Source organism: Seriola dumerili, unplaced genomic scaffold (genome assembly GCF_002260705.1).
Source record: "Seriola dumerili isolate Sdu_G_001 unplaced genomic scaffold, Sdu_1.0 BDQW01001435.1, whole genome shotgun sequence".
NCBI lineage: Eukaryota > Metazoa > Chordata > Actinopteri > Carangiformes > Carangidae > Seriola > Seriola dumerili.
In genome coordinates, this window is record NW_019175690.1 from 247,842 (window position 1) to 264,738 (window position 16,897).

The 16,897-nt window shown below is 36.3% G+C and overlaps 2 protein-coding genes across 3 annotated transcripts; both read left to right on the forward strand.

Annotated features, from left to right (window-relative positions):
* Positions 1–333: 333 nt before the first annotated feature.
* Positions 334–8,368, forward strand: LOC111238597 (E3 ubiquitin/ISG15 ligase TRIM25-like). The gene is made up of 8 exons (XM_022768174.1): positions 334–675; positions 1,921–2,592; positions 2,904–3,012; positions 4,456–4,551; positions 5,703–5,936; positions 6,150–6,172; positions 6,593–6,741; positions 6,867–8,368. Exons 2-8 carry the CDS (start codon positions 1,955–1,957, stop codon positions 7,154–7,156), a joined length of 1,539 nt encoding a protein of 512 aa, XP_022623895.1. The 5' UTR covers positions 334–675; positions 1,921–1,954; the 3' UTR covers positions 7,157–8,368.
* Positions 8,369–8,928: 560 nt separating this feature from the next.
* Positions 8,929–12,457, forward strand: mrpl48 (mitochondrial ribosomal protein L48). Of its 2 annotated transcripts, none has more exons than XM_022768189.1 (8): positions 8,929–9,100; positions 9,452–9,510; positions 9,952–9,983; positions 10,136–10,221; positions 10,561–10,730; positions 11,515–11,617; positions 11,736–11,825; positions 12,175–12,457. In XM_022768189.1, exons 1-8 carry the CDS (start codon positions 9,080–9,082, stop codon positions 12,250–12,252), a joined length of 639 nt encoding a protein of 212 aa, XP_022623910.1. In that variant the 5' UTR covers positions 8,929–9,079; the 3' UTR covers positions 12,253–12,457. The 2 variants fall into 2 exon arrangements, with proteins under 2 accessions (XP_022623910.1, XP_022623911.1); XM_022768190.1 differs by having other exon boundaries at positions 9,458–9,510.
* The last annotated feature ends 4,440 nt before the right edge of the window (positions 12,458–16,897 follow it).

A 16,897-nucleotide genomic window follows, 5' to 3' on the forward strand; every position in this document is an offset into this window, starting at 1 on the left:
GTGTTGTATCTTAATGACCACGGAAACTAATTTCCTTTGCATTCTGTCCAAAACACAATTGATTAAAAGAAAACTTTAGAAAACTTTATATGACTCACAACACATTCACTTCAGTGGGACAGTGTGTCCAAACATTTGACTGGTATTGAACGTTTTTTAATTTGTTAATGTGCTGTATCCATTGTTGTTGTTTAAATTGTGGCAACATTCATGTCGCAGTGTCCTCGGTGGTCAACCATTCGAATGTAGTGCAACATCGGGATTTCCGAGGATCCGTGAAGGGATCATTTTCTCCGCATCAACCTGCCAGTTTCAGCTAACCGTCCGTTCGTCTGTCGCACAGGTGTCTGTCAGCTCGTGCCGTTGTGTCAAATGCCGAAAACTCCAGATGATAAACTAAGTGCCCGATGACTGGAATATGTCCTGGGACTCCTAAAGCTTCCGGGACTGTTTGCGGACGCTGTGGGAACGAAAAAAAGGCGAAAAAAAAACAAAGACAGCAGAGCTAACCGGTCGCAACGTTAACATGTTAGCCTCAGCGCGACAGGTGCACCGCAGCGTCGAGATCTGAGACTTCGACCTTATCTTGTTTTGATCAAGACAGCTTTTGCAGCTGTGAAAACCAAGTGTTTTAGCTTTGTACGAGGACAATATATACGTATTTACATTATCAAGGTAAGCAGCGGTAACAACCCGTCTGTCTGTCTGTGTGTCTGTCTTTCGTATTTTGCTTTAGCTCATCACTACCCCGGTAGATTAGTGAAACTAACGAGCAGGAAAGTTAACTAATTGTTGGTTGACCACTTAACGCACCGTTAGGGCAGCCATCAGGAAAAACATGCTAAATAAACGGAGATAGGTTCATCTTTCAGGGGTAACCGTTGACAGAGCAGCAACACAGGCCTTTATCATGTCTATAGCTGGCAGGTGGAAGACTGGAAGTCACTGCGGACTAACTGGGGCACCACTTTTTTGTCTCATGTAAACAACACAGAGCAGGTTACCTTTAGGTCAAAGCCCTTGAATAGAGTAGAGACGGTTTTGAACAAGCAGGACAAAATGACCTTGTTTGAGAGGTTGTCGCAAGGCCCTAAAACTACAGTATTTTCACTTTCATTTCTATCCGTTATTTAGACATATACAGGAACAAGGAAGTCATAATGATGCTCTGACTCGAGGAAGTCGAGGAACCAGTCTCACATGTGGTCACAAAATAGTTGAAATGTTTCTCAGTTACAGATAATGAAAGCACATTTAGTGTAATTTTCCTTATAGACTAATTTGCATATTATTTTCCCAATTAAGTGCTTAATTATTTTGTCTAAAACATGACCAAAACACTGAATAATGCCGCTTTTAATTTCCCAAAGTCCAAGGGGGATGTATTTAGATTGCTTGTTTTGTACCAACCATCAGTTCTAAACCAAGTTTACAGTCATACATGACAGAGAAAAGCAGTAAAACAGAATATTTTAAAGCCTGGACCCAGCAAATGTTTGGCTTGTTTGGTTAAAAATGACTGAAATTGGTTAATTCATTGAAAGCTGTACATTTTCTGTCGATTGTCTAATCAAGTAATCAACTCATGTTTCAACCTTGATTATATAAACAAAGAGAGCTGCAACTAGTTATTTGGGTGTTCAGTTATTCTTAAAGAATGAATGCCAAAGACTGCTTTGTTTCCAGCTTTCTGTTTTTCTTCATTTTATATCTTAATAATAATAGTAATAATAATTAATAATCCAGTCATCACTCTCCTCTCCCAGTCTCTCTTTTCTGCCAATCTCCATCTCTCTCTCTTAACTGTTTTCACCTTTCATCTCCTGTCTCCACCACTTCCTCATCCTGCTGTTTCCACTTATATCCATCCGCATCTTTCTCATCACTCTCTCCTCTCCCACTACATCCACGTGTCTCCAGCTCATCTCTCTGGCCTTGCAGCCTGATTACTGACATGGCCTCGGCCAAGTCAGAGTCCAGCGTCCTGCAAGAGGAGCTCACCTGCCCGGTGTGTCTGGACTTGTACCGTGACCCCCATTTGCTTCCTTGTGGGCACAACTTCTGCAAGAACTGCCTCGATCACCTAAAGCGGCAAGCGGATCGAGGTCGCCTCCGCTGCCCAGAATGCCGCGACAGCCACCGGTGTGGTACCAGCTTTCAGAAAAATTTCAAACTAGCCAATATTGCTGATGACTACCGTCATAGACGCAGAGCTACCACTGCAGCTGCCACAGCTTTAAAGTCCAGAGAACTGCTATCGTGTTCACTGGCAGCACGGCCAACCAGGGGTGTGTTTGCTGTTCCATGTGACTACTGCCCCTCAGTCGCCGCCGAGGCATCAGGCATCAGTGGTGCTCGGGACGGGTCCTCTGCTGCTTCTGTTTCTCAGGAAGGAGGAGACAGGCAGGAAGCTGCTGCTGCTGCTGCTGTGTCAACATATGCAGTCAAGACGTGCCTGAAGTGCGAGGTGTCTATGTGCGAGGAGCATGTAAAGCCACATCTGGAACTGCCGGCGTTTTGCGAGCATCCGCTGACAGAACCGATAAACGACTTCTGGAAGAGGAAGTGCCCAGAGCATGATGAGATATACAGGTAGGAGACATGGTCAAATTCTGCTTTTCTTCATCCCACAGGGTTTTTATGTAGGGTTACTCTAATCACCCATCCACCTAATATTGGGCCACAAATACTGGAGTAGTAAAATAATACTTATACTAATAAACAAGTGTCTGATATAAACTAGGGATGCACAACGTCCCCCCCCCTTTTTCAATTTAACATATATCTAATAGTTGTTTTTTTTGGCAGTATTTGAGTACCACTTCATTAGTGAGTGCAGTGCTGTACTTCTGTCTGTTATAAGTTTTATTTGAATCTTGTTTTTATTTGGTTTGCAACTCCAGATACTACTGCATGGACGACAAGGTGTGCGTGTGTAACGCCTGCACCATAGAAGGAGAGCACTCGGGACACACAATGAAGACCCTGAAAAACACGATGAAGGATCTCAAGGTACACTTACTTCTACACTGCCTTATTTATTATAAAATAAGCTAGGAAATTCCCACCCTCCTCTATAAAGATTTTGGAATAGCTCAGCCGTGCGGTTTGTTCAGTCTCATTGAAGAAAGGCAGGGTTTCTGTTTTTAAACCCTAACCACGTCTCATATAGTCATGATGATGCTCTGAAACACACATGTTGGAGCTCAGAGCTTGGGGCTTTGTACCCTACTCCATTCAGTTAAACTACCTTTTCATTGTTTGGCTCAAACAAAGTCCTGTGATGAGTCTGGAATCCCAATGAATGAATATCTTTCTGTTGTTGTAGTGTGTATGGCTGTGTGTAAATGAATGGAAGAGTCACATGACTTTGTGGTCTCTCTTAAATCCACTTCCTGTGCCTCCATGCTCCTACACAGAGTGTGAGGTTGAGAGGCTTCCAGTTTGTTGCTCTGGATATTCAGTTTGTAACATGTTGAATTCAACATGTTGCATAAATGGCATCAGTATAACCAGTGTCAATAACCAGTGTCCCTTTAAACCTAAGTTATAAAATAATATTTTCAATTTCAACAGTTAGGCAGTAGGCATTGAACAATTTCCAGCAGTGTTTCCCTGTGTTGGCAGCCAGATGGAGTTATAGAACAATGACAGATCCTCCACATAATTGTTGGTTCCCCTTAAATGGTTCTGGGGGAATAGGCAAACCACAACCACAGGCAAAGTTTCAAGTGTTTGGCTGATAACTTTTATACTCTGATTAACTTATATAATGGTTGGGCACTTAAGAAAGATTAAATTAATGTAAAGGCGATGCTTAATTTTATGGGCCCAATATTTTCCTGCTAATTTCCTGAAAAATTTCATCATAATTTCCCATTTAATACAGTGTTTTTCTCCTTGTATTTCTGTTGTTGAAAGGTCTAAATAATCTTTCCCATGGTGTGTATATCAATGATAGTGTCTATTTCATTGGATAATCTAATTTTCAAGAAATTTTTAAGGAGAACAAAGCAATTTTTGTGATTTATTGGACTTTAATGTCACTACACTGGCAGTACTGGTACAGGATATGGTGCTGTGTTATGGGCATAACTCTATTAAGTCACTTTACATTGGTGATATATTCAGAAAAAAGATCAAGAAACTAATCAGATGTAGTGGTAATACTGTTAGCTCTCTACTGTTACTGCTATTTAATAGCAAATTCAAAGACATTAAATGTCCCAAAAAAAACAAACATAAGAAAATAAGATAAAATAAAAAGAAAATGTGAAGACAAGATATTTCAGTGGCTATCCACATGACTTTTCAAAGACATTGTAAGCAGCACTTATTAAGTATTTGTCATTGGAACAGTAGTAATTGTGATTGATTACTTTTTGTAATATTTAAAATCTTGAAATCTGCTGTGATGTCTTTTTCACTGAGCTCTTGTCTCCTCGTGTTCACCAGGGCACGCTGGATAAGCAGCTGTATAGGGTTGACAGGAAGTACAGCATGACAGAGAAGAAACTCCAGGAGCAGAAGGAGAAGGAGAGACAGAACAAGGTAAAATGGCACACACTTGAAGTTCAACAAGGCTAACAAATTTGATAACGGTTCAATATTTGACCATTTGTATAATAAATTGTGGTTTATGCTAATGTGCATGCCTGCCTTTAGAAAAAAAAGAAATATGAAGCACATGTTCTTAAATATTATTAACTTTTAACTAGAAAGACTGGAAACTTAAAGCCTCACAGCCTGTTGTTTTATGTTCTCATGATGATGACTAGTTAATAAAATGCTTCTATTGTGTCATTTAATTATTTGGTACCCCTTACACACAGAATGACTTGTAGTTATTTCATAAATGGTTCAGCACCATGGACAGCAACATTAAGATGCTAAGAGTAGTTGTGTGTTTGCTGTTGCTCACGGTGCTGTAATAAAAATGAAAACTTTGTTTAATTTTTGAGGTTAATTTATTAGGGTCCCCATATTTTATAGGACAGCTGAAATACTGCCACACCCATGACTTAAGTGTAGGTGGAGCATTTTCATATCTCTGTGTTACTAACGTCACGTCCCGCTGCTACTGTATTTGGGGAGTGAAATTCCTTGAAGATTGTTTTCTATAAGAAAGGTTATTGCGCCCTCTGCAGTACAAAGTGTGGAATAGGCGAGGAAAGACATGTATGGATGGCTACTGACTGCTGCTGTGTTATCAAAATGGCAAAAAATAAAAAGCAGCCGGTGTAAAGAGACCATGCAATACATATCACGAGATCAAGTGGTACATTTTGTGACATTTTGTATCATGATGTATTGTATTTTGATACATTGTCCATGGTACTGAGGGCTTGTAACACTTGCAGAACAGACATACGCTGTAAAACATTGTAAACTGGTTCAATTAAAAAATTTAAGCTTCCATGCTGACTGAAATATTTGAGGTAACAGAACTAAACTTGAACAGTTTGTTCAAAGTCAAATAAATGACACTTGTTTTAATGTAAATTCAATTAAGTTAAGTTCACTAAACTTGAGAGAATACGTTAAGATAACAGCTTAATATGTGATGCAGTATATTAAGCTGGAAATTTATTCATAAACACATTTATTAAGTTAATGAAAAATGATTGGTTGATTCCACCTGTGTGATGTTTCACACTGTCGTCCTGGTAACATGTGTTCTTTCTCTCTTTCTCCTCATCCAGAAGTTCATGGATGACTCTGAGCAGTGCTTGACCAGGCTGGGTGAGGACATGAAGGGCAAGGTACTCAGCTTCGTCCACAGGTTGCGAGACTGCACACGCACTCACTGTGAGACCAATGGGCCGGCAATTCAGAAGAACATCTCCAGGATCTGCCAGGACCAGGCCCGTCTCCAGGAGGCTCGCTGCGGCATGGAAAGCCTCATGCAGGAAAACGATCCTTTCCGCTTCATTGAGGTGAGACACATGTAATAACTGGGTGGAATGTCTTCAGCTTTAGAACAGTGACAAAAACTGGCTCAGTTGTTGAAGTTGATATTCTTAATAGATTCCCTCAATAAATGACCTCTATTGAATAAGTTATTTTTTCTTAGCTGCAATTTGGCTGATTTTTAAAATCTGCTTTTTGTATAATTTGTGTCCAAACTTCTGTTTTTGTCCCTATTTCAGGCGTACAAGACAACAGGAAAACAGTATGTACTACTTTTATATTAATTCAGTGCTGAAATGAACAAGTATTTTCATTATGGGTTCGTTTCACTGATTATTTTCTCGATTGATCATTTAATCATTATGTACATAAAACATTAAAATAGTTTTATTTGACCACCAGTACATAACCCATGGATATTCAGTTCACTGTTATTTGGCATTTTTGCCTAAAATGTCATTAAAACAATTAATCACTCATTAAAACAGCTGCAGATTAATTTTCTGTTGATCGATTAATTGAGTAATCGTTGCAGCTGTATATTTATTTTAACGTGCAGATGGAAAAATGTAAAAAAAAAGGTGTCTTGAAATTTGGAATCCAATCAAAAAGGCTTTATCTAAGGTTTGTGTGTGTGTGTGTGTGTGTGTGTGTGTGTGTGTGTGTGTGTGTGTGTCTTTAGGTGCCGTAGGCAGCTAAGAAAAAACATGTTCTACCCAGAATATGTCGACATGGAGACGGAGGTTCTTGTAACAATGATGGAAGAAGAAATGAGAAAATTCCTGGATGATGAACTACCATGTCACATTGTTGCTGCCATTAATTCCATGTGTAAGTAATTTTCTCTCATCTATTCATCTCCAAATATTATTTTGTCCAAAGCATTATATACGATAAAGTCACAGTCAGCGAAACGCCAGAGTTTCAGGGGTTAAAGAAATGTGTCCAACCATCAGGTCATCTCTCAGATCTCGAGGAAGAGGAGGAGCAGGAGGAGAATGAGGAAGAGGCTGTGGATGAAGACGATGACGACGACTTCGATGACAGCAGCGAGGAAGAAATGAGGAGTGAGGGGGAGGAAGAGGAAGATGAGGAGGAGGAGGAAGAGGAGGAGGACGGACATGACCAGCTGGCTGATGATCTTTACAGTCCAGGGGAGGAGGAGGAGGAAGAGAGTGAAGAGGAAGAAGATGAGGACGACGACGATGATAGAGAAGAGGAAGATGAGGAAGAGAGGGGAGTTTAACTGAGGACATGATTTGTTTACATATATTTTTACACCTTTTGAAGCACTTTGAATTTGATCCTTAACTGTGGGTGAGTGCAACAGATGTTATGGTTTTAGTGTCTGTTTTAGTGTTGCACCCATCTTCTCTTTGAATGTCCCACACACAAAACACGACTCGAGCAGCTGCCAATTTTTGCCTCAAACCCTCCCACAATACTATGAGACATAGTGGATGATAACTTTGTTTCAGCTGGATATAAAACTAACTGTGCACTGAGAATCTGCCATTGTGAATCTCATGCTAAACCTGTGTTGCATACTACTAACTTAATTAAGGTGCTTTTTGTTAGAAGATATTTGCTGTATACGTACACACATGAATGTCAATGTGTAATGACAGAATGTGGCTGGAAGGACTCAAACACTTGAAAATGAATTTGGCAAAACCTCTGCACATCTGTGATGCCAGATTTTCTACCACTTGGGTAAAAATTTTCCAAAATGTGACATAGTTGACTTTACAGCACTGACAGACTTTAACAAAATTGTTTTAAGAACTTTCACCTGAATTTTTAATAGAACAACAGGTACAAAACAGAGAGATGTCTTTCACAGACAGATCCTCTGAAATTATTTCCCTATAACTTACCAGGCAATGATACAAAAATGTCTGTGTTCCTTGAGTTTCCCAGTTTTCCATCACCATAGAAAGCCTTCTTAATTAGAATCCTTGTAAACAGGTCAAAGCTCTGTCCTGAAAGTTATATGGTTAAACAAATACACCAAGCTGGTAACAATCTACTTGAATGAGTCCTTTGTGTATGGATTGTTGTGATTGTTTAATTCATGCTAGAGTTGAACATTGCAAGCCAAAGAGTGAGGATGTACTCTTCAAAGTGCATGGGTACTTTTGAAGAGTTTGTTTGCTTGGCATGATGTTAGAAAAAGAAATGCAGTGTGGTAATAACAGTTTACATAGGCTACAGGATGACTTTTGCTTTTCATAATTCATAGTGCTTTAAAAGCAATTAATGCATTGTTAAAATATTCCTATGCACTCTTCATACATTATTCTTAAAATATCAGTTTCAGGTGATGTGGAATTTTGCACTTTACTACAAAAAAATGCTATGTTAGGCCTGAAATATATGAATGTTGAAAGCTGATTTTTATTTTGATATGGTTGATTTTGTGAGGGGCCAAACTAAAACAAATAATACATGAAAATAAAGCCTGTTGAAATGTGTGGTCAAGTGTCCTTTTATGACAGTTTTGAAATATGAAAAAGACAAGTGTACACAATTGAACTACACTAGAATTGGTCTGCAAGGTGTGAAAGAGGAGGTATTCAGAATGAGAACTTTTGAGTCTTTGTTTCAATTCCTTGGTTATAAAAAATTCTGAAAACAAGCAGGTCGATTCAGAGGTCTGGAGTCAGACTAGAAAAGCAGTAGCTATAATAATCATAAGAGAGAAACTAAGAAGAAAAGACTTAAACTTTACATATACAGCACCACCCAAACAAGGTTACAAGGTACTGTGTACAGGGAGAATCAAAATGCAAAAAAAAAAAAATGCACCACAGTAAGATTGGACCATATAAGATGGAAAAGTACAACATCAATTAATTACCCTCTGTTGTCTCTTACACTGACACTTACAAACTTTACACTTCAACACAAAGAAATACTCGCTGGGTCTGGAAGTGATTTCTGTGCCCGGAACTTTTGTTCTGGCGCATTTAACCGACGACTGTATTAGCGCACGCACTAGTTTCCTGTGAACGCTTCCGGCGTTAGCAGCAGCAGCAGCAGCAGTCAGTGCATGTGTTTTGGGGTTTTACTTGTTACATGTAGATAAGTAAAACACATAAGTGAAACACACCACAACACACAGACAACCTGTGTTATTCGTTAAATACAGACTAACAGACGTTGAGCTATGAACCCTGTCTTTCGTAAGGTAAGGGCTTTTTTTTCTGTCTCCGCTAAATGTTTGGTTTTTCACAGAGGTCAAACTGCAGCGGTTAGTTACTCTTAGTTCAAGTCATTTTTTAGTCTTTGCCAGCTTGGTACTGCTTTATCTCTCTGTGTTATAGTTTGATTTTAAACAGCAGCTAACGGAAGATTATTTTCATACGTGCAATGTGTTAGTAATCTGGTTTTAACATACCTATTATTGTTGCACCATATAATTTGCAGGCAGATTAGCTTGACCGTAATCAAAACAAGTTATGTGTTTTATTGTTAAATACAAAATACTGAGAAACCTATGTTGTAGTAACGACAGTTGATTGTATCCTGTTTTATCCAGTTGCAGGTGTCTTTCACACAGCAGGTGTTTGCGTTAAATAAAGCCCTTACATTATGCCGGTAAGTCTTTGCTTTACTTTTTAATTCTCATATGGTATGATGGCCTAATTGAAGGCTATATTTTAAGGTTGTGATTATGCTACTTCATAACAAAAATAAAGAATCTCAGGTTTACAGGTGTACTTTTGAAATCTAAAACAAAAAAAAAAGATTTTATTTACAACTTAGGGTTTCATTTTTCACAGTTTTTAACTTAAAAAAACAATTGTTGAATAAAATGTTATCATACTTAATTAACTACTAAGATTCCAAATTTCAGCAATTTTAAAAGGAAAAATGCCTTGAAAATAACGCTGCAGATGCACAACGAGCAGTTTCTTATTTTCAGTTAAAATAATTTTGATCAACTGATCAATTGCAAGAATACAGTATATATATTGACAGAATGCATCCTCACTTTCTAATACTGTTTGACTAATACTTCTTTGGTTGTCTTTAAAGTGCCACACCGTCCATCCAGCATCCTGTATATGGTAAGTCATTAAAGACTTGTATGAATAAAGCACATGTCCTTTGCATGTAAATTAAAGACAGACTCATGCGTGTTAAATTTATCTTGCAAATACTGAGATGTGTGGGATGTGTGTACAGACTATGTACTTAAATGGACAAATGTTCCCTCCAGGCACAGCTTCTGCAAATGACAGACAATTTCACAACATGCCAACCCACGGGATTGGGAGTTGGAGATACCTTCTAAGAAAGAATTTGGTAAGACTGAGATATAGAGTATATTTTTAGAATAAAACATCAGTTATTTCTGCTGCAAATCTTAAAAACATGTAAAAACATAGATAATAAATAACTGGAAAATAAAACCATAGATAACAAAAACAAATAAGTACCCACTCAAACCTTCTACTTTTAAGATTTGAGACTATAGTGATTCTGGTCATAAAAATCCACAAAACATTCAGTTGTTCACAGGCTTAGGGTTACTGAAGGGTCTTCCGTTAGTCAAGCCTCTCATCTGGACAAAAGGTATAAAGTCACTGGTTTTAATAACATTGTACGTGGATGTCATAACGTGTTTATTTGTTTTGTTTTCAGCAAAGGAAAAAGAAAGGCAAGCGTCAGATTAACCCAATCTTTGAAGCGACGGACACAGCGTACGGTACCCTGAATGTGCAGGTGTCAGGTTACGACATGACGTTGGTGGAGCACTACATCCAGTACATCCACAAACTCTGCAACCACTTCGACATCAAAGTGGCATTGTGGTGAGTATATTTAGAAAGATGCAACAGACAGGTCTGTGATTTTTTTTAAACCAGTGGTTGTAGGTCAAAATATGTGGCACACATGGACTAAATCAACTGTGCATTCAAGATGATAAATTGTGAATATGGTGTGTAGAGAGATCATTCTGTTGTCTTTTTTCTTTTTAACTGGAAAATTCATAATACTTTATTTTAGTAAGATAAAAACTAAACTTTATTTAGTTGTTGTTCTCTTATGAAACATTCAAAATAACCAGTTACATGGAGAAAGCCTTGTAGATAAACTGTCGGCTTGTAGCAGTGTAAAGTGTACGGATAATATAGAAATCCCAGATGTTTGGCATGACACAGCATTAAAAACTAACAAACAAACTAACTACGCGCCAAAATTCGCAAACCTGCTGTGCTGGATCACAACTACTGTATATGAAGGAATCAAGAAATTCCATTCTATCGATCATTTGTACTAATTTTATTCACAACATTTCAGTCCTGAAACCTCTATCAGCTGAAAATCATATGGGCAAATAGCCCTTTTATCATATATATATATATATATATATATATATATATATATATAGACAGATTAAGGTCAGTAAACTCTTCCAACTGTAAACAAGAATAGTAAGTTCACAGATGTCAAAACTACATGGACACACATCATCCATTGAAATGCCTGCTGAAGGTTTTTGCAGTATAGTAGAAGATGGAAGATAATTATTTATAATTTATTTATAATAATTTTTATGCTTGAAATTTTTTTATCACTGTTTTTCACATGCAGCTACGCTTTGCCAACCAAGACCACAGAGGTCATGCTAATGCAAGAGCAAGGCACCAAGATGTACACCGACGCTGTCCTAAAGACTCACGAGCGAGTCATCCAGGTAAAACTGTTAGTTTGTCTGTTTAATGTCTCTTTTTTAACTCAGTCTGTGTATGTTCTTTTAGTTTTCTGTGACGAAGACCTGACTTCTGAACAATGTTATTTATCTGTTTGTCTAGTTGAGAAGTCTGAACACACTACTGTGTCCCGTCATCATGGACGTTCTTTTAAAGAATCAACCAGAGGGAGTTCAACTTTCTGTGAAAGAGGTGAGTTAGCACGAAGAAGAAAACTTAATTTTTTCTCACTTTTTGTCACATGTTTAGATTTTTTTTCCACATCGGGTAAAAATGCCTTATTTGCCATGTATTTGCCACTATACATAAAACCTTAAATTAAAAACTTCAGTGAAATTTAACCAGCATAAGTCGACATTAAAGTCAGCCAAATACCATTTCACCACAAGCAATGTTAGTGCAGTAAATACTCTGTTGAAACTTTCTTAGAATTAATGATAATATGCAGCCTTAAAGTAAAACAGGAAATGGATTTTATGAAAATGTTTTGTAACAACATTTCAGTAATAATCTCCCCATCTCTCCCCTCTTTTCCTCACAGCACAGCGAGGCTGAATACAAAGTGCGGTTCAAGGCGCGTCCGGAGCTGGAGGACCTAATGTCTCGGATAAACCAATAACAGCTGTGACATTCTCTAGTTTGACCTTCCTAATTTCCAAAAACTGCGCGTGACACAGAAGTTACACGTCGTTAGCAAGGAATACCTGTTTAATTATATTTATTCCCTGGCATTCCTCAGTGGAATTGCTGCTAAAGGTAATCATTTGAATTGAAATTACTGTGCTGTATATTTGACATTCTTCTGTGACCTGGAAAATAAAACCTTTCCTGTTTTTTCCAACATAAGACTTTGTGATAATTAATGCCTCATTTTTGTTCTTTTATTGTAAATGACAAGCGTGCCACAAAAATGCATGCAATGACAGAGTTAAATAAGGCATAAAAATGCCAATAACCATCGTAGTATAGTATGGCATAAAAATGTCAAAAATGTCATAGTATAGTATGCCGTCATGTTATATTAAGCAATAAAAGGTCATAAAAACGTCATAGTATAGCATGGCATAAAACGTCAAAAAACCATCATGTTATATTAAGGCATAAAGGGTCATAAAAGGTCATAATATGGTAAGGCATACAATGACAGAGTAAAATAAGGCATAAAAATGTCATAGTATAGTATGCCGTCATGTTATATTAAGCAATAAAAGGTCATAAAAACGTCATAGTATAGCATGGCATAAAACGTCAAAAAACCATCATGTTATATTAAGGCATAAAGGGTCATAAAAGGTCATAATATGGTAAGGCATACAATGACAGAGTAAAATAAGGCATAAAAATGTCATAGTATAGTATGCCGTCATGTTATATTAAGCAATAAAAGGTCATAAAAACGTCATAGTATAGCATGGCATAAAACGTCAAAAAACCATCATGTTATATTAAGGCATAAAGGGTCATAAAAGGTCATAATATGGTAAGGCATACAATGACAGAGTAAAATAAGGCATAAAAATGTCATAGTATAGTATGCCGTCATGTTATATTAAGCAATAAAAGGTCATAAAAACGTCATAGTATAGCATGGCATAAAACGTCAAAAAACCATCATGTTATATTAAGGCATAAAGGGTCATAAAAGGTCATAATATGGTAAGGCATACAATGACAGAGTAAAATAAGGCATAAAAATGTCATAGTATAGTATGCCGTCATGTTATATTAAGCAATAAAAGGTCATAAAAACGTCATAGTATAGCATGGCATAAAACGTCAAAAAACCATCATGTTATATTAAGGCATAAAGGGTCATAAAAGGTCATAATATGGTAAGGCATACAATGACAGAGTAAAATAAGGCATAAAAATGTCATAGTATAGTATGCCGTCATGTTATATTAAGCAATAAAAGGTCATAAAAACGTCATAGTATAGCATGGCATAAAACGTCAAAAAACCATCATGTTATATTAAGGCATAAAGGGTCATAAAAGGTCATAATATGGTAAGGCATACAATGACAGAGTAAAATAAGGCATAAAAATGTCATAGTATAGTATGCCGTCATGTTATATTAAGCAATAAAAGGTCATAAAAACGTCATAGTATAGCATGGCATAAAACGTCAAAAAACCATCATGTTATATTAAGGCATAAAGGGTCATAAAAGGTCATAATATGGTAAGGCATACAATGACAGAGTAAAATAAGGCATAAAAATGTCATAGTATAGTATGCCGTCATGTTATATTAAGCAATAAAAGGTCATAAAAACGTCATAGTATAGCATGGCATAAAACGTCAAAAAACCATCATGTTATATTAAGGCATAAAGGGTCATAAAAGGTCATAATATGGTAAGGCATACAATGACAGAGTAAAATAAGGCATAAAAATGTCATAGTATAGTATGCCGTCATGTTATATTAAGCAATAAAAGGTCATAAAAACGTCATAGTATAGCATGGCATAAAACGTCAAAAAACCATCATGTTATATTAAGGCATAAAGGGTCATAAAAGGTCATAATATGGTAAGGCATACAATGACAGAGTAAAATAAGGCATAAAAATGTCATAGTATAGTATGCCGTCATGTTATATTAAGCAATAAAAGGTCATAAAAACGTCATAGTATAGCATGGCATAAAACGTCAAAAAACCATCATGTTATATTAAGGCATAAAGGGTCATAAAAGGTCATAATATGGTAAGGCATACAATGACAGAGTAAAATAAGGCATAAAAATGTCATAGTATAGTATGCCGTCATGTTATATTAAGCAATAAAAGGTCATAAAAACGTCATAGTATAGCATGGCATAAAACGTCAAAAAACCATCATGTTATATTAAGGCATAAAGGGTCATAAAAGGTCATAATATGGTAAGGCATACAATGACAGAGTAAAATAAGGCATAAAAATGTCATAGTATAGTATGCCGTCATGTTATATTAAGCAATAAAAGGTCATAAAAACGTCATAGTATAGCATGGCATAAAACGTCAAAAAACCATCATGTTATATTAAGGCATAAAGGGTCATAAAAGGTCATAATATGGTAAGGCATACAATGACAGAGTAAAATAAGGCATAAAAATGTCATAGTATAGTATGGCATATAATGTCAAAAAACCATCATGTTATATTAAGGCATAAAAGGTCATAAAAGGTCATAATATGGTAAGGCATACAATGACAGAGTAAAATAAGGCATAAAAATACCATAAAATGTCATGGTATAGTATGGCAAAAAAATGTCAAAAAAATGTATAGTACATTAAAGCGTAAAAGGTCATAAAAAGCTCATATTATGGTAAGGTATACAATGACAGAGTAAAAAACAGCATAGATATGTAGTAAGCTGGAATGTCTTGTGGCGTAGTGGTTTAAGCAGGTGCTCCATGTTTAGAGGCTACAGTCGCTCGCTGCAGTTGGCCCCGGTTCAAGTCCCACATCGGATGACTGTGGCAGCATGTCCTTTCCCCCTACTTCTGCCTCCCCATTTCCTGTGTCTCTACTGTCCTATTGAATAAAAGCATAAAAAGCCCCAAAAATATACCTTAAAAATGCCAACAGCCATCATGGTATAGTATGGCACAAAAATGTCATAGTATAGTATGGCCATAAAAGGTCATAAAAAGGTCATACTATGGTAGGGAATGAAATTTCATAGTATAGTAAGGCATAAAAATGCCATAAAATGTTACAGTATAGTATGGCATAAAAATGTCAAAAAATGTCATAGTATAGTATGGCATAAAACGTCAAAAAAACATCAAAGTATATTAAGGCATAAAAGGTCATAAACAGGTCATACTATGGTAAGGAATGAAATTACATAGTATAGTAAGGCATAAAAATGTCAAAAAAGGCCATAGTATAGTATGGCATAAAAATGTCAAAAAATGTCATAGTATAGTATGGCATATAATGTCAAAAAAACGTCATATTATATTAAGGCATAAAAGGTCACAAAAACGCCATAGTATGGTAAGGCAAACAATGACAGAGTAAAATAAGGCATAAAAATGCCAAAAACCATCGTAGTATAGTATTGCACAAAAATGTCAAAAAATGTCATAGTATAGCATGGCATAAAATGTCAAAAAAAATCAAAGCATGTGAAGGCACAAAATGTCATAAAAAGGTCATACTATGGTAAGGAATGAAATGACATAGTATAGTAAGGCACAAAAATGACCAAAAAGGCCATAGTATAGTATGGCATAAAAATGTCAAAAAATGTCATAGTATAGTATGGCATATAATGTCAAAAAAACGTCATATTATATTAAGGCATAAAAGGTCACAAAAATGCCATAGTATGGTAAGGCATACAATGACAGAGTAAGATAAGGCATAAAAATACCCCAAAATGTCATGGTATAGTATGGCACAAAAATGTCAAAAAATGTCATAGTATAGTATGGCATATAATGTCAAAAAACCATCATGTTATATTAACGCATAAAAGGTCATGAAAAGGTCATAGTATGGTAAGGCATACAATGACAGAGTAAAATAAGGCATAAAAATGCCAAAAACCATCGTAGTATAGTATGGCATAAAAATGTCAAAAAATGTCATAGTATAGTATGGCATAAAACGTCAAAAAAACATCAGAGTATATTAAGGCATAAAAGGTCATAAAAAGGTCGTACTATGGTAAGGAATGAAATTACATAGTATAGCAAGGCATAAAAATGTCAAAAAAAGGCCATAGTATAGTATGGCATAAAAATGTCAAAAAATGTCATAGTATAGTATGGCATATAATGTCAAAAAAACATCATATTATATTAAGGCATAAAAGGTCACAAAAACGCCATAGTATGGTAAGGCATACAATGACAGAGTAAGATAAGGCATAAAAATACCATAAAATGTCATGGTATAGTATGGCACAAAAATGACAAAAAATGTCATAGTATAGTATGGCATATAATGTCAAAAAACCGTCATGTTATATTAAGGCATAAAAGGTCATAAAAACGTCATAGTATGGTAAGGCAAACAATGACAGAGTAAAATAAGGCATAAAAATGCCAAAAACAATCGTAGTATAGTATGCCACATAAATGACAAAAAATGTCATAGTATAGTAAGGCATAAAAATGTCAATAAAGGCCATAGTATAGTATGGCATATAATGTCAAAAAAACATCATATTATATTAAGGCATAAAAGGTCACAATAACGCCATAGTATGGTAAGATAAGGCATAAAAATACCATAAAATGTCATGGTATAGTATGGCA